Genomic DNA, 20,942 nt, shown 5'->3' with positions numbered 1-20,942 from the left:
CTTGTGCCTTTGTCCTGCTGCTCGTATCAGATGCTTCTGTGGGTGACGCAGGCTCATTTGGCTCAGGCGCATTCAGTGGTGTTTTATGGGCTGCTGATGCTTGTAATTAGACCAAGCGTGGCTGATATTAGAGCAGAAATGAATTAGACTCGAGAAGAAATCCTGATCATCACACTGGATTTAATTGAACAACTTTTTTTTTTTTTTTTTCCCCCCTTTGAATTGAAGATCACACATGCAGACACAAGAGACGCAAAATCAAAGCACAGCTTCCGACCACAGCGGTGAACAATCTTTCAAACAAAAGACCAGCTTCATTTGACCTTTTTTTTTCTTTTGTGATAGTTTTACATCAGGCAATCTAGTTGTTTGCATTTTGGAAATCATCTGACGGTTTAGTGAGGTGATCTAATTAATTACATGTAAGAAAAGTTAAACAGATCTAAGTGATGACAATGACTGGTTTCACCTGAACTAAATCTGTTTCTCACAATGTCTCTGTTTTGCCATGAGGCGCTCATTTCCTTTTGCCTATTCGTGCCATCAGTTCTGCATTGGCTGCCGCTTTGGTCCTCATGTCCTGGTTCTTGGCAAGGTCTATGAGGACACTGAGGATGCTGGTGGGGACGTCGAGGGACAGGGCGAAGCGGGACCCCTGCTGAGCCCGCTTCGGCACCTGGGAAGCCGGGCGTGGGGGCCGCGCTCGCCTGAGCACCAGGTGGTGCTCCGAGCGGAGCAGCGAGTTCAGCACGCCGCTGCGGTTTAGGACGTCCACGGCCAGCACGTCCCTCCGCGTGTCCTCGTCCAGCTGGGTCAGGGCCGGGCGGCCCCTCTGGCTCTGAACGCACCAAGGCAGCAGCAGAGCCAGGCAGAAACACACGCGCACACTCCTCATGGTCAGTACCGTCTGCAAAAGTGACAATCAGCCTCACGTCAGAGATCCAGTCAGGTCACAGGAATTCCTCCAAAAACATTTACATCTCGCTGTGGGATTTCAGTTTGAGTTCCTCTAAATGTTAACTTTTTTTATAGACTTGAAGGCTTGGTTTTGAAGCGACACATGCCACAGAGCATCAGAAACTGGGATGAAGATCATACTCACCTCAGTGAAAAGTTGATATCTTGACAGAGAAAAAGAGAAAAGGAAGAGGCGGTCCTCCCTCAGTTTGTGATCACCTGCGTGTGACCGGACTGAATTCTCCGTGTTGCAGCTCCTGGGCGAGGAACGTGCTCGGCTCGCGGTCAGACGTCTGGATGGAACTTGACAGCTCGTCCACGGTTTCGTCCTCTCTGAGACGCTGCTCCTTCCCCTCTGTGTTTATCTCTTCCATACCCCAATGCCCTCCCCTCGTTTCGTTTCACTTCCTGTGCACTCGTTCTCTCGCTAAAAATAACACTAAACTAATCACAATAGCTTGCCTTTAATGAATTTGAGAGTCGCCTCAGTTTGGAGTCAGAGCCATGACCGCATCTGAAGTTCAGCATCAGTGAGCTGCGGGCGGAACATCTTTTATGAACTGGAACGTTCTGCCACACATTTTAAAACAAATATAACAATTTTCAGACTTTTACAGCTTTACTTATTTGGTCTTCAGTGTACTTTTGTCTGATTTGATTGGATATTCTGACAGATTTGAACAAACTTAAACATTGATGCAGATCTAAGGAGTGAGTGAAAGTCACAGGAACTTTATCTGCTGCCCTTAAATATCTGCACTTCGTCTTCTAGCAGAAATTCAGCTTCTGACTGATCTCACTTCAGACCTACCAGAATAATTTGACATATGGAGACCTTGCTGGTTGAGGAAAAGAAAACTAACACTGCATGTTAGTTTCAGGTGATTGTTACAATAAAGAAAGGTAAAAAGAAAAAAACAAAGTTGCTTTTAGTCACGCACACATGCTTTACATGATTCTGGAGGCAGTTTTAACTCTCTAATTAATTGAAAAAAATGTTTATTATCACCTGCCGCCAATGGCAAGAGGGCAATAATGATTTTGGTCGAGTGTGTGTGTGTGTGTGTGTGTGTTCGTTGGTCAGCCAGGTTTGCAAAAAGTGTCCTGAACCAGTGGAAAGATTTTAATAAAACTCTCAGAAAGTAATCATTATTATGCCTGCAACTGATTAACTTTTAGATTCGACCCAATTTAAAGATGGACGCCAAGGCTAAGCAACTTTAGCCATTATGAAAATGGCTACAGCTCAGTAAATTTTACAGAAATTTTAGTAAAATCTGGTGTGTTAGTAGCTGAAAGTCATCGTCAAACTACATTCTGAGAGCTGACTGATTGCACGGGATCTGTTTTTAAAATTTTGCCTCTCAACTCTTTCTGTCTGTTAGCAAAATATCTCATGAACCACTGGATGGATTATATTGACACTCAGAAAGTAATTGTTTGAAGTACATCTTCAACTGATTAGCTTCTGAACACAAACTATAATTTAGCCAAATATCCAGAAAATGAACTAAAATCTGGTGCGGTGGTAGCCGAGGGTCATCCTCGGCACATTTTCTGAACTCTAACACATCAGCGAGGTCCCAAAATGTCACATGAAATCACACATATCATCACGAGGTTTGGCCAAGTCAGCATTTTGTCATTTCTCAACATAAGAGAGTCTCAGTCTAAAACGATACGCAGTCCTTCAAGGAAAGCTACTCCTCGAATTAAAGATGTCAGTGATGTTTTGCAACAAATATGGGAGAGGGAGGGAAAACTCTGCTGATGCGACAACTTGATACATGTTTAGGATTATGGCACAGGAAGCTTCGATGATTTCTTGGCATGCTGCGTGAACACTGGTGTCTTTTTTTATTAGAAAAAGAAAAAGACACTGGACACACTCTGGAAGAAAAAGTCATGAAGAAGGAGGAGGAGGAGGAGGAGGAGGAGGAGGAACAGGCTACATGCCCAGAAGGACAACTCAACAGCACAAAGCCTACCTCGCTTCATGAGTCACCTCCCATCAAAGGCCTTATCCTCATCGACCTAACGAGAGGAATATTGTTCTGTAAGCACAGCTTGATGAGAATATTAGGGCCCTTAAGGACCCAGGGCTTACATCTTAGTTACACACATCATACTACGATGAATAGATAAACCACATAATTACCATGGACACAACATGACACAGGACGCTGACCGCAAACAACCCCATCTCTACGTGCATCCATGACCGAAAGAAAACAAAAACCTCATATGTTGTGTCTCAGATCCGATCAAAAGAAACAAACCTAACACAAACTAGGAGACGGGAGAAAAATCGCTAAAAAAATTGAAGCTCTTCCGGTTTGTCACAAAACCCACAGCCTCACAGCCCAAAGGTCTCGATGGACGTTAATTCATCTGTTTTGTTTGATAAAATAACAAGAGCTGAATCATCTTTACATAGCAAACCTAGATCTACCTTTTGGTCATTTTAAGTGGAAGAAGAAAAAGAAAACGTACATTTTGTAAATCATATACATGCACCTCAAACCTGGAGCATAAATATTCCAAGCTGTCATTAAACAACGTATTAATGGAGATTTTTCTCTCTACTTAATCAAAAAAGGGCCATTAAATGAAACCATTCTGAGTTGTTTTAGGAAGCCATAACGAGCTGCTAAATTATTTTCTTTCCTATAAAATAAATGACTCAGAGACATTCTTCTGGGGTGATCTTTTTTCCAGTGGTGGTAAAGACTTAAGACACACCAGAGTCTGAATCAAAAGTATGAAACTGAGTGTGGAGGCTGAAGCTGATTAATGTCCTCATTAAGTGCGTTGGTGCTTTCAGCCTCTGATGACATTAAATTATCTCAGGGTGCTTCTGCTTTATTTCTTTTACAGACACTTTACTGCACAAGGAGGCTGGTTATGCAACAAAATATAGAAAATGTTCGCAGTCCTCCTTACTCACTGAATTCTCTAGTTTGACTTAATGCTTAATATTTCCTGTTGGACTTGAAGGTAAACAACCTGCAGTTCATGACATGTTTGTAGTCAAATACAACACTTAGTTCGAACCATCGAAGACCAAAGAAACATGAAGTCACAAAAAGTAAAAACAATATAAAAAGGTTGAAACTTTTTTCTTTTATTTGTGTCAGAATAACAGCTTCTTTATGTACAACAGTGGACAGAAACAAATGTTACAGAAATTATAAATATACTCTTGCTCCATATTGTTTATATTTTATTTTGGCTGAATTGTGTCGTGTAGCTGATCAGGGAAGTATTCAGGTTCGCCCCCACAGCCTTTCATCAGGTGGCGAGTACCTGTTCACTACAATCAATATGTAACCAGAGTAATTTCAGACGGGATGCTGCCTTCATGGCTAATGAAGGAGTGGGTGGGATAAAAGAGGGAGTCAGAGGAGAGGATGGGTGGCTGCATGTGTCGTTATACGATCATCTTCAATCTCAGGTGTTCGCTGTTGTTGAAATGGAGGAAAAAAACAAGAACCTGACGAGGTCAAGGGGACAGAAACGGAATAAACACACTAAGCGTAACGCCACCAGTTTACTTAAAACTTGAGCCAGTACATAGAGCTGCGCACTCTGTTGTAGTCGGTCATCGCCTCGACGGGGCCTGGTGGAGAGAAGAGGGAGGCGCTGATTAGTCAAATGACCGCCCGGACTCTGAGTTTGCTGCAAAGGGACAACAGCACACAGAACTCACCAATGCCGACCATCGCTGGACATTTGTCGTAGAAGTATTTGGCGCAGACGTCACGGACCATACTGGGGGTCACGGCCTGAAAGGAGAGAGAAGCACAAACCTCTACATCAGAAAATGTTTGCTTTAAAAAAAAAAGAGGTACTGCGGCATGCTGTGGAGCCGGTTGACCTACATCGATCCGAGCGTTCCACTCAGCGAGAGGAATACGGCGCCCGTAGTACAGGACGTGTCTGCCGATTTCATCACAAATGGGTGTTGTTCCTGCAAGAAAAACAGGCCGCTGATGTCATGTTCAGGGCTCTCATGGACGAATCTTTGGAGAGATTTTATGCTAAACACATAACATACCATTAAGCTGTCCAATCAAACTGGCCTTCAGGGCGTTTCGGCCTCTGGCCATGTCCTTCTCAAGGATTGCGGTGCACAGGTTCATCCTGTGGGAAAACAACAACAATCATCTGGAGTACAGCGACTGTGTGTCTTTGGTATCTGATGTCAGAGTCACGACTTACCAGGTGTTCTGGCACCTGTACAACATGTTATCAATGTTGTATTTATCAGCCACAAAGTAGATGCCCAGCAGGCCGGTGTCGCTGTAACACGTGTGGAAGGCCTGGAAGCTGTGACACATTTTGTACTCCACACTGAGGCGAGCCAGACGGCTGCTCAGGTTCTGCAGGACACAAAGGAACAGATTTCTTCTTCACAATCAGATCTGAACGGCATTATCCAGGAATCTGATTGTAGCTAAATTTAATTATTTTAGTTTTTGTTTTTCTAAATTTTTTTATTTTGTGACAAAAATCTACTTTTTTCCAGCTAAAAGGGTCTCTTTTTTATATGGTGAATTATTCAAATTACTACAAAATTCAAAGGAAAATATTCAAGAATTGAATGGAATTTAACAAATTTTAACAAAACTACAGCAAAAAGTGTTTCAGTTCAACAAAAAATTCAATGATTTAAGTAAGTGTTTTTTGTTGTGTATTTTACATAGAAGAAAGTCATCCCTGTGAAATAAAGTACTTCACATCCAAACCCGACATTCACACCGTTCTAAATAACCATTACTTCGTTTGTTTTACGCTGTGTTCCTCCCGACAGGTCCGGAGGCAGGGGGAAGACCCACGACTCAGGTTTTCAGAGAGACTTTTGTTCTACCCCTCCTTAATGGCCACTCAGGACATAAACAGTCCCAAGTGGGCAAAGCTTAAGGGGATTTTTCCAAACCAATACAACAATTCAACGTACTAATGTCACAGATTTCACCTGCTTTTGTTTAAGACACTTGAACAAAACCATACAGGAGGCAAACAATTAAAACCTTCCCACCTTGTCACCCCCAAAGGTCATGTCATAGCTGCCAATGATGGAGTTGGCCAACATCAGAGGCACCAAGTCTGGACTGGTGACACCAGCGGTCTCCACAGCGATGGCAACGTGTGCCAGAGGCATGGCGTCGTCACGCATACGAATCTGGGAGGAAACGGAAAACAAAATCAGACGCTTTACCCTGACTGAATTCAACATCTCTGCAGCCACAATCTAAAAATCCCACGTAATGCATTAAAGCATCACTTTAAAGTACAACTAAATTCATTTAATGATAGCCATTTTAAACAGACTTTTATATACTATATTTCTAACGAGTTCTTCATTAAACCAAGGTCTGAACCTTCCTTCAGAGAATTAGATGAATCTAAATGTTTATAGGAAGAAAAAAAAAAAAACCCAAAGAAGCTGATCTCACCTCACTGCCAGTAAACCTGCAGGGTGGCGGCACAGGAACGGCGTCTCCCTCATACTCAAAAGACACTCCACTCAAATGAGTCTTGGCCAAACCAACCAGCTCGTCGTGATCAACACCTGCAGATGAAGCACGCCAAATAAACAAGCCATTATAGGAATGCATGGGCTCCTTCTCACAATCCCTGTTAGAAGGAACACGACCTACCTCCAGCAGCAGCCAGCACCATACGAGGAGCTTTATAATGAGTGTTGATGTAATCCACTAAGTCCTGTCGAGTCAGATTCCTGCGAGCAGCAAATACAAGCAACTTAGAAAACCATGCAGACTTTGTGAGGAGTATTTTAGTTACATCATGGTCAATAACAGGGCAGTGGTGCTTGGTGATGAGCTACAAGTGGCACCATTACAACACCGCACACGTCAACAACAGCGTGCTCCCGTTGAAACAAATTAAACCGTCAAAGCGTCAAGATCCAGGTCCCCCTACCTGGCAGTGCTGGAGGGGCCCAGAGCACTTTTTCCCAGAGGGGTGCCCTGGTAAGCTGTGGCGTGCAGCATGTCCAGGCAAACCTCCTGCAGGTTGCCCTCAGCTTCCTCCAGCTCGTGCAGCACCACGTTTCTCTGCTGCTCGATGTCTGCCTCGTTCAGCGAGCAGCTCTGCACCACCTCTGACAGCAGCTCCACAGCTGGGAAACAGGACATACACACACAGTTTGTGCTGAGAAATGGGGAAAGAAAGTGGAATTACTGCCCCGTGCACAGGGAAATCTGAATGGCTTCATTATCAAGCCAACTGTAAAATATGTCAGTTTTTCAATATGTCTTCTTACCTTTAGGCAGATCTTTGGCAAGGACCTTCATGTAGTATGCAGTATGCTCACGGGAGGTGTAGGCACTCAGATGACCACCCATAGACTCCACCTGCTGCTCCAGGGCTGTTTGGGAATGCTTCTTAGTTCCCTGCAGGTGAAAGAAAATGTGTGTAAAGTACAAGTTTAATGAAGTCTGACAGAGCTAGGGCAACAGCAGAGACTCAGGGATTTGTTTGTTGCTCTTTGGCTCCCCCCACAGGTATTAGATGCACTATTAATAATGTGCCAAGCACATAAATAAAACCCAACAATTTGTAGTTATGTGGAAACATTTTGGAGACTTCCTCACGAAGACTGTTTTGCAAACTAGTCTCCAAAAGTCGCAGTACAGTGAGGCGCTGGCTTCAGGTGTTTATTTTACCAACAAAACTAAAACAGTGTCAGAGTGAGCACAACCTTTTCGTGACTGGAAACCCACATGTCCACAACTTTATCGACAGTTTGGCAAAGCTTCAGGGCAGTTTTGGCCTCGAGAATGAATGTAATCAATTTCAGTTTGCCTTAAAAATATGTATATCTTTCTCCTCCCATAGCTGCTTTCTTCATCATGCTCTGTTCCTTGGCATATGATTGTGTTCTGTTTAATAATTGTATCAATAAATGTATATATGTATATTGATATACAGATGTAAAAGGAAAAATTGTAAGAGGAGTAAAATGTACATTTGTTCATAAATTTTTTTAAATGAGTCAGACAATTAGATTTAAAGTTCAGAGATTTGCTAGCGATGTTAAATACATTATATCTGATCTGACAAATAAAGTTTTGTTTCAAGCCTTTTGGTCATTAAGTTCACCTTGAAAGCCATGTGCTCCAGGAAAAAGCCTGTTCCATTGAGCTTCTCGCTCTCATAGCGGCTGCCAGCATTTATCCACAGCCCAACCTGTGTGTCAGAGAACATGCGTGGAGAGCTCAGTTATACTGCATCTGAATTAAAACATAATGATTAATGTATGCTTTAATAATAAAAAAGGGAGTATATTAATGTGTTCATACCGTGCACGTTGCATGTCCTGTATCTTCAGACGCAACCTTCAAACCATTGTCCAGGGAAGTAAGATGGGTCTCGGGGGCTCCCAGGAGGCTCTGAGCGTAGCTGACTGAAGTCTGTCCACGTCTCAAAGACAGCAGGATGGGCTGGAAGGGTGCAGACAAAAAATAAATAATAAAGCTTTACATTTGATTAAAAATAATCTGACACAAACATTTCACTACAAAACAGAAAACCCCAATAATAGTGTTACAGGAAACACAATCAGAATACAGAAACTGAGTGAAAGAAGTTCAATCTTCCATCCACTGTCTGATTGTGTCACTAAGATGCTGATCCGGTCAAATGAGCGGAAATGTTTGGCACAAGACAACATCTACACTAAAATATCTAAAACAGCACAGCTAAATTTAACAGCCTGAGAAAAAACAGAGAGTTTTATTGGTTCTTTTTATGTTTAAATCTTGCTGTATCCTTATTATTAACAGGACCGTGCCATTTCAAAACAAAAACACAAATCATAATGTTCAAACCCAGTAAACGTTGCTTAATTGGTCTCATTACTACTATTATGCAATACTACATTTTTTTTAATCAAATTATTAAACAAGCAAACACTTCAGCAACTGTAACATCGTAACAGAAAGTCGGGATCTGCCTTTCAAAAGTCACCATGCTAACACTGTTAGCCAGGAAGCACTGAGCGTAAGAGAGGGTAAACTCAAAATGTTTAAAGAGCTGAGTCATAAGTCATCACAAACAACAAGAGTAAAGGTTTTCCTTTTCGTATGGAGTGGACACTGTTTGTTTCTAAGAGGTTATAAAGGCTGAGCTCAGTTTGTCCGGTGACCTTCATTCACCAAAGCTAAGTGATGCTAACCGGTTAGCAGCCCCGCTCCGGGTTCAGCACAGCGAACCGATCCGCCAGCCTCAGAGCCGCTGAGGGTGTTTTAACTCTGTAAAAGTGTCCAGATTTATTTTAATATACTTACATTGCGGGTTTTGGCGAGGACTCGACCCACGGTGCTTCCAACTCTGCACACAGACGCCGCCATTTCTCAGCTCGGTTACAGCAGCGGACCGTTTCTTCTTCTACGGATGATAAATTGCAGATTGCTCCTGGCTGTTTACCGCCACCAACCGGTCAATGTGTGGAGGTGCTGCTGAAAACAAAACTTTTACATGTTTGAACGACTTCCTAACCTCCTGCAAAAATAAAAACCCAGCGGAACCCAGTGAATAAATTGTACATTTGAGCCTAATTATTTAAGTGGTGCGATAATCAACTTCTCCAGTATTATCTATTTTTTCTAAAGTGATTATATACTTAAACACAGTGGTTCTCTTAATTTATCAATATTTCAGTTTAGTTTGTTGTTTTAAACATTTGTACTCTCAATTCATAAAGGATGCCACATAAACACAATATATTTTTTATTTCTTTAATTATAACTTTAACTCCATTAAGTTAAGTTACTTCCACTTCCCTTCTTTCTATACAAAAAATGCTATTTTGCTCTTAGAAATCTGTTTTCTCTGCAAGTTACTGTTATTATGGACGCAACCAGGTGAGTACCAATACCCATGATTTGGTTTTATCTTAAATGAGCACATTTTTATTCTCCCTGGGTGTAAGGATGAACTCTGATCATTCATTTTGTTTGGTAACTGTGCTTCAAATCAAAATAAACTTGTATAGATCTGCTTTTATAGTTCAGTTTGTATGGCGATTACACCTAGATTATAGCTTGAATCTTAAAAAGAAAATTAAACCTCTTTTCATAACCACAGTGCATAAAATTTAGAGCTATGGTGAAAAATGTTCTTTAAGAATAAGGTGACCACTTGCCATCAAATCTATTCAGTTAATTTTTTTGTGAGGTGAATGTTTCTGGCAAATGTAAATAAATTGTCTTTAAATTTTTTGAGAGAGATCATAGTGACTAGAATTGGACAAACACCCTGAAGACATAATGTCCTCTAGAATTATGAATTATGCCAAGGAATAATTCAATATGTAGTTAAATTTAACTTGCTTTTATCCCATTTACTGTAATCCACACTATTACCAATAAAGACATTCTTCTTACTTAATCTTTTTAATATTGAAAATAACATTATGAGCAGTCTCATGCCATATTGTGAGATGTCAGGCTCAGAGTATGTGTTGTGAACGACCCTCAGCTACTGCCACATCAGTTTCAGCTAATCTGTAACACTGACTGAGTCACGGTTGTGTTGGCTGATGATGATTGTCTGTGGCAGCCATCTTAAATTGGACTGACTCCAAACATTAATCTGGTGAAGATGTACATCCAGTGATTACTGTCTGCAGGGTACATTCAAATTTGTCCGGTGGTTTAGAAGATATTTTGCTAACAGACAGACACGAACATACACACACGGGCAAAAATCTTATCGTTCACCTTTGCCTTTCAGTAGCGAGCAATAAAAAGCAAATCGAAGACAGGAGTTTGTTTTTGTCAAAGGATTTATTTTAGGCACTCATGGGGTTGTTGACTACATGTTTGGGCTGTTTCAGAGCAGTCACTTCCTGAAACGATGGATCTGTGTGTTCCTCTGTGGCTGAATTCAGCTAAATGTTGTCTAAGCACACGTTTGATACCTCTGCTCGTCTCGAAGATAAAACCTCAAACTGTGACGCTCTGTTAAAAGGCACAGGCTTGTTGACCCTCGTTGGCAGGTTAAGTGTGAGTTCAACTTGTTTGGGGCCGCATGCTTCGAGAGGAGGAGGAGGAGGAGATGGCAGTGCCTCGCTGCTGTTGTTCCTCAGCCCCGCTCTCCTCAACAACATCTTGGGCAAAGGTGTAACTCTCTCCGGAGCGGGATCTTTCTCTTTGTGGAGGCCTCGGCGTTTCGCTGCTAAATGGTAGGACGGCCTCAGAGGAGGAAGAGGGCAGGGTCTTTTGATGGTGACACCCCTGACAAGTAAGTTGATTCCTATGTACTGTGGTACTTCTACCGACACCTGGAGATGAGGTTACATCATAACAACCACCACCCGCACCTTCCGCGCCTGCGCTGTGGTCGGAACCTCACCTGCTTATAAATGAGCTGAAAGTCTCCGGTGTTTGCGGTGCGGTCCCCTCTCCGGTCCAGGACGACCCGTAAGGTGTCCTCCTGCACAGCAGCACAGAGATGAGCCGTCACAGACGTTGAGGGCGCCATGGTGGGGCTAGCGTTGATTTCTATTAACCATGGATGCAGGTCCTGACCTGAGAAACAGTCGTACAGCTCCGTGTTGTTAATGTGATGGGTAATATTTTGTGTAAATGTGTGAGTTGTTATAAATATTACTAGTCTGAATCACTGCACTGTCCTGGCTAAGACACCCCTAATAAACTACAGATAAAAAACTATTTTGAATATAAGGTACTGTTAGTTTAGTGTTTCATCGTACCCAACATAAAATCAGCACCGTAGAGCTCAAATGTGTTTTTGCGTGACTCCACCAGGTCCTGTGCCGTCTGTAACGCGTGGATGACAGCTTTCTTCATTCCTGGGACAACAACAGTCTCCCACAGAGCCTCCCGGTCCTGGCTGGCCAGGAAGGCCCGGAACTGGTTGTCCAGCCACATGTTGTCGGCGGGAATGCCTCGATGGCGCTGCTGAGAAGGCCTCAGGTGTTTCTGGATGGAGTTATTGCACAAGTGCACAGAGCTAAATGGGAAGAAAGTCAAGAAAACAAATAAATGAGGCAAAGAGGATTATTTTAGATAGAAGTATGTTCTGTTCTTATTATGCTTTGTAGCATGTGTTAACACAAGAAAAGTCCATTTGAAGAAGTAGATGATTGTTTCTAATTATGCTAAAAAAAAAGTTGAAATATTTTGTAAAATGCAATTAAAAACATGTTACAATTAAAAGGTTTAGCATTCCTTCAAGGAGTGAATATCTTTCATTTCAGAGGTCATATTTAGGGATTTACATGATCGCCTGCCTTTCATGGCAGCAGGCAGTAAATATTCAGTGTGCAAAACATAAGAACAAGTTTTAAATTATAACCATAAAAATAACAGAAGTTACCCCGCGGGAGTGCAGAACTACAGAAGGCACAAACACAAGAACACAGTAGGCCCATCTGATGACTGCTGAAATCCCTGTAACATTTACAAGCTACGTTTTAAGGCTATTTAGCTCTAGTTTTTATTATTAGCAGTTATTTTAATGCTTTTCACTCAAGTTTGGCTCCATTTGACTGTTTGAGTCTACATAATGCAATTACTGTATCCATAGTTATTTTGAACTATCTTATATTTTTTAAATTAGAAATATAGTTGTTTGACTTATAGTTGTTTCTGCAATATTTGCTACCATATGTTGTTGTCTTTGTTTGTGTTTTTTTTTTTGTACTTCTGGTTATGAGAAACACAACTTTATTTAAATATGGCTGGAATGACTAATAAAATCATCCTGAACTGGAACAATTGTGTCAGTATCTCCAGAAAAGTGACCAAAAAAAAAGAGATGGGGAACAAAGTCCAATACCTCGAGCCAGGCAGATTTAATGAGTTATAGTAAAGAGTTATATGAGTTACATGGATAAAGTGAAGGTGAAGATCGGGTTATGTTGATGAAAACACTGGCAGAACCATCAGTGGATTCTTATGACTGTTGTTTAGTCATCTTAATCACTCATTTCCAGTTGCAGCCAAATAATAAAAAACTAAATTGGTTTTAACTCACAACTCATATAAAACTATAACAATAATCAAATTCTTAACTCTCCATGTCTGATTAAGTATTTATCCTACACAACCTTTACATGAACACTTCACGACCTGCTTTAAGTGGAGGTGTTTTGCAACATTTGCACAGACGGTTTCAAGTTTCAGAAGCTGCTTTCAGATTGAATTTGAATTTTGTTGAAGCCGATAAATATTCACAGAGCTAAATACATCTGGCACAGATGTAAATCCAAATTTCCTTCCAAACTCAGAATGCAAAACACCATTGCCTTTTATCCGTTTCTCACTTCCTGTTTCTTTTTCTCAAAATGAATAAATAAATAAAATACAAAAAATTTTAAAAATCACATCTGTGTGTTTTTTTTTATGACTAATACAATTACAATCTTACCTGTCCAGTGTGTCTAGTGAGTAGGGCTGTGTGGAAAAGCGCACGTAGCACTTTTTGTAAAACCACACAGTCAGGGGGTTCCAGTCAGTGACCAGAAACCACTGGCGCACATCAAACTTGGTGCCGTGAACCAGCAAAGGCTGCTCGATGTACTTCTGCACCACCCACTTGCTGTCCTTGATAACCACAGGATCGACATCCACCAACCTGAGGATCTGATCGAGACGTTTGGCACATTTGATGCCTGAAAACAAAATGAAAGGGCTCAGCCAGGACTCCGACAGACGTTGGAGAGGCGTCCGAGTGTCCCCGACTTCGTACCTCTGCCTCTGGACTTTGCTCCGGGTTTGATGATCCAGATGTTTTGCACGCCATCTATGCTTAACTGTGGGCTGACTTTCTCCAGCCTCTGCAGCATGGCCTTGCAGCAGCTAACAAAGTTATTGCTGCTCTTGATCTGCGCTCCACCACTGAGGGGGGGAAGCACAAATAATTGTGCCGTAAGAAGACGCTGGAGAATCTTTCTCTTTGCCAGACATTCTCTGTTGGCTCTTAAACACACACAGTTCTGCACACTCACTGAACAACAAGGTAGTAACTCTTAACAAACTCTGCCCACTCCTCCTGTGTAAGTGTTTGTGATGCTTCCTGGCTTGCGTCTATGTCGCTGTGCTCCAGACTCTCCAGGTACTCCTGGCATACTTTGAGTGCCGTGTCAATCAGCTGGGAAAGAGCCAGCTGTTTTAATTCCTGCTTCTTCTGTTTCCTCTGGTCTGAAAGTGAACAAAAAAAAAGGACAAACCTTTAAAGTAGACTGATCAAGTACACCTTCATCTGGGAAATAATTATACCTTGAACATTTTGAATGTTGTGAGCTGTTCCCTTGGATTGAATATCTTTGTCCTGCTCCACAATGAACTTCAGGAGACTGGTGCACGCTGTCCGCCTGTAGTCCTCTGCACAGAAAAAAAAAGGTAAAAATGAAGGCCTAGTTTTCCTTAATATTCTGTAATACATACTGCCAACTGCCTTTCATACCAAAGTTTTAGACTTCAATCATCTTATGATGAGAAGGGGCAGAGCCATTTTGGTCCAGTCTTTTAAATAACAATATCTTACGCAATGTTGTGAACGCTCACAAGACGCTCAGAGTACGTGTTGTGACTATCAGTTCCAAGCAAACCAAGTTTTTGTTCAATCTCTGTAAATTTGACTAAGTTGTAGCCATTTTTGTGTTTCCTAATGTTGATTAGCTATAGCGGCCGTGCTGCATCGGGTTAACGCCAAAAGTTAATAAGTTGTAGAGGTACATGTAATGATTACTTCCTGAGCGTTTCATTAAAATCTGTCCAGTGGGTCATGAGATACAAACAGACGGGGCTGATTCCAACAGCTAAAAGGAAAGTTTTAAAGCAAATATGTTGTGCAAGGTGTAGAGCTCAGACTATGTGCTATAAATCAGAGGTCCCAAACCTCTGGGCTGTGGACCGGTACCGGTCCGAGGGTCATTTGGTATCGGGCCGCAGAGAAAGAATAATTAACTTACAGTATTCCTGTTTTGTTTTTGTTTTTTATGGAAACTAAAGAACATTTATTTTGAAAAATGACTGGATTCTCTCCACTACATCAGTCTATGACTCACTCTTGATGCGTGTCAGAACGCTTTACATTTATTATGTTTTAAAAAATACCCCCGTTTTCATGCCGGTCATATCATTTTATTTTGTTGTATTTATCCACCACACATTTAAAGGCTTTTCCGTGAAAATACTTTCTGATAATGAACCGGTCTGTGGAGCTGAAAAGGTTGGAGGCCGCTGCTATAAATGACTTTCAGTTAATAGCACACCAAGTTTTAGCTCATGTTAAAAGCCATTTTTGTGTTGGACGATGCCGATTAGCTGTAGTGGCCATCTTGAACTAGGCTGACTGCAAAGATTAATCAGCTGTAGATGTTCACTCGATGGTTACTTTCTGAGAGTGTCGCTAAAATCCATCTAATATCACACTTTCCTCTTAGCTGGTGGGTGATAACAAGTCTTTGAGAGTAAAATCAGATCAGTGACTGAGAAATATTAAAACAAACAGAAAAGTGAAGCCAAGCTTGAGTAAAATGAGCTCTAACCAATGAAAGCGTGCCTCTCGTCCTTGGCCGCAAGTCTGTAACAGCGAGGGAAAAAGGTGTCTGGGTCCGCCGAATCAAACCAGTGCAGGTTCCTCAAGTTCACACACAACCCCGCCTGATGAAGGTGAGCGTGGCAGGAGAATTCAATTAGACGCACTTTTCCCATAAGGAACAATAACTACAATAAACCTACCTTGGTGGTGAAGCTGGCAGCCTTTGCAAAGTGATTAACTATCTGTTCTTTCTGCAAGTTGTTCGTGTTGATGGCGTCTCTGCGGTTTGTCCAGTAGAAATAAACCATTTCATTTCGCACAAGGCGAGACTATACAAAGAGAATGAAATAATTTAAAGTTCAGATGCTTGGATCACCATTAACATCCTCCTTATGTTTTGTTTTTACCATGAGGTTGTGAAGTCGATCAGTATCCTGTTCCTTTTCAACGTTATCTGAGGTCTCTGAGAAGGCCCAGCAACAATAAAATGACGACAAGCGAACAGACATGAGCGCTCAGCAACACAAATGTGGTTCCTGACACACATCTCGCTCACCTTCGTCGCTGTAACTTGCATCATTTGAGCTGAATCTGCTCTCACTGCTCTGATGCTGCTGTTTGGAGCAATGGAAGCGCTGCTCAACCCAGCCCCGAGCCCTCAAAGCTGCTCTAATGACGGGGTAAGGGCCCTGGACGGAGAACACCTTATGCATCTGGGTCAGAAGAATCACAAGGGATGGCTTCCTTCTTGGACCAATCAAACATCGGTGTGTGCGTCTACATAAAGCTCTTATTTATATGCATCCAGGAACGCTCGCTCACCTTGACAGCTTTATCTGCTAAGGCCTTTGCTGTCCTCAGTCCTTCTGGGTGAAGAGCAGGAAGGATAACTTTGACCTCAGCACGTGTTGCTGAAACACAAACACAGTCACATTTATATCACTATTTATTTCACGAAGCTCAAACTGAGAGACAGAGGACTTATGATGTAAAATTAGTAGATTATAAATGTCTTAGCCTTTCCTAAAGGAGCAGGTGGAGAACATTCACAAATATGTCGATAAAGTTCCTTAAATGCACTATAATTTCTATATAAAATTAACATGGAGCTACACCTTAAAGGTAACATAAATGAAGACTTGTTGCTTGGAATAAAAAAAAAGCTAATGTATGAATTATTAATATAAAGCTTTTGTGGCTTCTGCATTCAAACATTTGACCCTGTGTCCTGCTTCTGACCTCATGATTAATTCAGCATTCTTGATGCCATCTCCACGCATGCAAGGGTCAAGTTGTTCGGAGGTGTAACACCGTGTAATTCTGACACTTTAGTTTAGAAAATGATCCCTGAACAACACAAGGCAAGAAAAGGCCGATTTTAGCTCTTCTTCTCTTTGCAATTCTTAAAAAAAGGATATAAAATAAATATTTGACAATGTGTGCTTCTTGATGTTTGGGTTAAAAATGTAAAATGTGTGTCTGAGTTACAAGATTAGGACTCAATCTGGGTGCAGATGGTGGTTCTGACTTATCATGAATGATGACAATGAAGCCACCCAGAGGTGAATGAATGGAAAAAAGTAAAATAAAAATTGCCAGCTGCTCGGTATGTTTTCTCACTATCAGGACGCAGTGAGTGGCATCCATCAGTAGGCTGCTGTCCATCCTGGCTCAGGTGGACAGACTGACCAAACCCAGCAGCCTCCATGCTGACATTAACTCTCATTCTTCAGCAGAGGAACCATTGTTGTTGTTGTTGTTTCTTCAGTTTGGTTGGACACTCAGAACTGCAAAGAAGACAAAGACAACCAAGTGACAAATCATAGCAGTGGTAGAGCTTTGCTGGTCCCTGACTGCTGGTGTTGTTGCTCAGTCCCTGTCCACGTGCTGTGGGGTCAGGTTGCTTTGCAGGAGACAACCTGGTTTCCACCCAGCACCACAAAGGGTGTGATTCTTTCCTTAAGTGACTGGTTTAACAAAAGCTCAGAACTGGACAACTTAACCCAACAAGGAAAATATCCTGACACTGCATCTCTGATATTAAAACCTCAACAAGTCAAAGTATAAGCTGAGACAGTAAAACAAACAAACAGGCTGCTGACATTTAAAAACCATTCATGTAAATAAAAAGCACCGACCACTGTCAGCAGGATGTTGTGTCGCAGTAAACAGAGGTTAGAGGTCCTTTTGTCAGCTGTGTCAACACTGTACCTGCCGCCGGTGTGACACCTGGAGTTTCACCGTAGGAACCACCGCACGGTGTCACCGGCTGTTAGCGTGTTTACTGTTGCCATGGCAACCTCCATAAAGCCGCTCCTCGGACACGGCGGTAAAACAAGTTAAGGCGGTCATGGGAGGAAACACATATCGCCCGCCGCCTTCAGCTAAAGCTGAGGAAGGAAGGAGCTGAAGCTGCTTTGGTCACCTTAAAATAAATAAATAAATAAATAAAACAAAACATCGTCGTGCGCGACATGCCTCGTGCAACAAGCTATCGCGAGATGTCACGCTCAGCGAGCCCGTTGTGATTGATTCTCAGCTACTACCTCGTCAAATTTTTACTCAGTATTTGTGAAACTGACAAGCCGTCTTTGTGTTGGCTCAGGTCGATTAGCTCTGGACGCCTTCTTGAACTGGGCTGGCACCAAAAGTCAATTAGTTACAAATAAACACTCAAGGATTGCTTCCTGAAAGTTTCATGAAGTTAATCACATGTAGATGGACATCATTAAACTTTCTGCAATTTTCATTAAAATTCAGTGGTTTATGAGATATTTTGCTAACAGACAGAGTCGACTCCAAATAGTTTTTGGGGACTTTTAAACAATTGCTAAACGTATTAGACAATAACTAACCTTAAAGGTATTTTTGTTTGCAAATACCTTTCAATATGGCCGATCACTGTGATGTTGTAGAGATGTTTACTCTCTTTTCTAAACTTAGAGGGAACAAACTGTGCCAGGCTCCCTCTCAAATAACTGATGGAGAATATGTAATCATATGTTTTAGTTTAGAAATAGTTCTCATCATGGCTGCTCGCTCCCATAATTTTGGAGATATTTGCTTTATTTTTTCTGAAGTTAGAAGGGAGAAAAGTCTAGTCAAGTCAAATTTATTTATATAGCACTTTTCAGCAACAAGGTTATACAAAGTGCTTTACAACGTGTGAACACAAAAATACAAAGTCAAAACACACACAACTATAGGGTTATATCTACTATATATCTCTAATAATATCTACTAGGATAATCTAAATGAAATCATGAAACTAAACATATCTAAACCATGAGACACTAAATACGACACATATGAGCTAAGATAATCTAAATGAAATCATAATAAAGTTAAAATTAAAACTAAACTAAACCAAAAGGTAACTAAGGCTAACTAAAAGTACCGAAGGCCAGCTATGAGTTAAAATCATTTTAATGAAAGGCCAAGATGATAATAGCTAAGATAACCAAACTGAAGGTATACAAAGTGGGAAGGAGGAAGGGAGCAACATTAAACATCAGAGGAGGAGGGAGGGATGTGGAGGGAGTGAGGAAGGGAGGAAACGGGAGAGTGACAGCTTAGATGTTTTCTCTGCTGGATGCATGCCGATGATTTGACCCTTCTCAAACAGACTGACATCTTTTCCACGACCATGGGATGTGTCTTCTGACATGGTTGTTTAAGAAATGAGAAGCAACTCTTCTCCTTTTATGGCGGTTGCCAAGCAACATTTAGATGTGCATTATTAACGCAATCTACTGGAATGGAGTGTGGATCGGGATGCCAAATATATTGTAGCATGTTCTGTAGTTAGTTGTTCACGACAGTTTACGACAGGAGGTAGAGAAGGCTGGGAAAGAAAAGGGAGGGGAAAAGAAAATAACCTCTGTGTGTGTTGGTCAGTATGGCGTGGCTGCGGCCGACAACAGCGATTGTAATCAAATTTCAACGAGAGTCACCCTTTGTGTGAGTTACCACGCATAACCAGGGAAAGTGTTACACTATATTACACAGATTTTAAAACAAACAAACAAAAAACAACTATATTCTCTCTATTAATTTTGTCTTTTTAAGGCACCTTAACAAAAAACCAATACGACTCAGAAGTGAAAAGTTTATCCAAAAGGTCTTGTATATTCAGCTGCAGTTTGTTGTCCTGTAATCTACGTACCAGTTCCCTTCTCTCAGCTGAATATTTGGGGCAGAACAATAAAACATATTTCACTGTCTCTTCTTGAAAACAAAAATCAAACTTCCCTGTAGGATGTTTTCCCATTTTTAATAATGTATTATTTAACCTTGTATGACCAAAACGTAATCTGGATATAATTGTTTCCTCCTTTTTATTTCGCCCTGTTCTCCTCATTATACCAACTTTCCTTTGAATGCTATAAAGCCACCTGCCCATTCTTTCTTCTTCCCGACCTTTTGTTTATGATTTGATTTCTCTTTTACTGAATGCTACCAACATATCAGTGGAAGTATTTCTTGTTGCTTGTTTTGCATATTTATCTGCCAGCTCATTTCCTTTTACTCCTTTATGTGACCGTATTCAGATAAAAGTAACTAATAAACCCATCGCTTGAATTGTATAAATTAATAACTGAATTTCTAATAAAAGGTCTGGTCTGCTTCCTGAATGATTATTTTTCAATGAATATAACTTGAATCTGAACATATTACACTTCTTAATGGACGAACTTCCTCAATCCATCCCAAAGCTAAAATGGTTCCAATCATCTCTCCTGTGTAAACTGAGACTCAATCAGTAACTCTTTTACCTGTTTTGAAACTGAATTCCGGAGCAATGAATGAAACCCCATTACTGTTATTTGGGTTTTGACGCATCCACATAAATTTGGACATATCCATAATCCTTATAATCTAAATATGCTTGTACTGAATATGGATCTGATATGTTTTCTTTTTTACGTTTTTCCAACAAAGTGAAATCAACAACACTACGAGGTAAAAGAGATGCGTGAACTGGTGATTGAGGAACTGTTTGACTGATATTTATTTGAGAAAAATCAAAATCCTTTATAATGTTCTCCACAGTCCAGCCTAAAGAATTTAATTTCTTTTTCTAGCTCAGTTTAAAAATCTCTTGACATGGATGATTTTTATTATGACCCTTTAAATGACACCAGTAAGTTGAAAGTATTTGTGATCTTCTGAGCTGAAGTGGCATTTCTCCCATTTCTACCCGTAAAGCTGATGTTGGAGTTGTTCTGATGGCACCTGCACATAATATCAAGGTTTGATACTGAATATTATCTCAGTTTTTGAGTAATGTAACTGATGCTGACCCAAACACTATACTGCCATTATCAAATACGGATCGTATTAAACCTGTGTTGATTTCAATGCTGTCCTTTCAGGTCCCCAGACACCCCATTACATTTAAAACACTCTTATATTTATCCATTGCTTTCTGAATATGCACCTTC

The 20,942-nt window shown here is 41.1% G+C and overlaps 3 protein-coding genes across 3 annotated transcripts; all 3 read right to left on the bottom strand.

Annotated features, from left to right (window-relative positions):
- Positions 1 to 307: 307 nt before the first annotated feature.
- LOC108241195 (urocortin-3-like) lies at positions 308 to 1,275 on the bottom strand. Its single transcript, XM_017425185.3, has 2 exons — positions 1,103 to 1,275; positions 308 to 907 (listed from the first exon to the last, which is right to left on the bottom strand). Exon 2 carries the CDS (start codon positions 893 to 895, stop codon positions 518 to 520), a length of 378 nt encoding a protein of 125 aa, XP_017280674.1. The 5' UTR covers positions 896 to 907; positions 1,103 to 1,275; the 3' UTR covers positions 308 to 517.
- A 2,784-nt stretch (positions 1,276 to 4,059) lies between these two features.
- LOC108241165 (cytochrome b-c1 complex subunit 1, mitochondrial) lies at positions 4,060 to 9,415 on the bottom strand. Its single transcript, XM_017425146.3, has 13 exons — positions 9,273 to 9,415; positions 8,286 to 8,426; positions 8,086 to 8,172; positions 7,247 to 7,376; positions 6,904 to 7,102; positions 6,621 to 6,700; positions 6,417 to 6,532; positions 5,999 to 6,142; positions 5,179 to 5,339; positions 5,015 to 5,100; positions 4,839 to 4,927; positions 4,667 to 4,742; positions 4,060 to 4,576 (listed from the first exon to the last, which is right to left on the bottom strand). The coding sequence occupies exons 1-13, from the start codon at positions 9,333 to 9,335 to the stop codon at positions 4,512 to 4,514; spliced, it is 1,437 nt and encodes a 478-aa protein (XP_017280635.1). The 5' UTR covers positions 9,336 to 9,415; the 3' UTR covers positions 4,060 to 4,511.
- A 1,370-nt stretch (positions 9,416 to 10,785) lies between these two features.
- ttll3 (tubulin tyrosine ligase-like family, member 3) lies at positions 10,786 to 17,859 on the bottom strand. Its single transcript, XM_017425174.3, has 14 exons — positions 17,637 to 17,859; positions 17,119 to 17,285; positions 16,321 to 16,409; positions 16,055 to 16,211; positions 15,906 to 15,961; positions 15,699 to 15,827; positions 15,506 to 15,620; positions 14,232 to 14,336; positions 13,961 to 14,153; positions 13,702 to 13,850; positions 13,381 to 13,624; positions 11,702 to 11,961; positions 11,341 to 11,516; positions 10,786 to 11,269 (listed from the first exon to the last, which is right to left on the bottom strand). Exons 2-14 carry the CDS (start codon positions 17,222 to 17,224, stop codon positions 10,877 to 10,879), a joined length of 2,172 nt encoding a protein of 723 aa, XP_017280663.2. The 5' UTR covers positions 17,225 to 17,285; positions 17,637 to 17,859; the 3' UTR covers positions 10,786 to 10,876.
- Positions 17,860 to 20,942: the final 3,083 nt, after the last annotated feature.

The sequence above is a fragment of the Kryptolebias marmoratus genome, linkage group LG4 (assembly GCF_001649575.2).
Source record: "Kryptolebias marmoratus isolate JLee-2015 linkage group LG4, ASM164957v2, whole genome shotgun sequence".
Taxonomy (NCBI): Eukaryota; Metazoa; Chordata; class Actinopteri; order Cyprinodontiformes; family Rivulidae; genus Kryptolebias; species Kryptolebias marmoratus.
The sequence above is the reverse complement of the archived record's forward strand: the minus strand, read 5'-3'. Positions and strand labels throughout refer to the sequence as shown.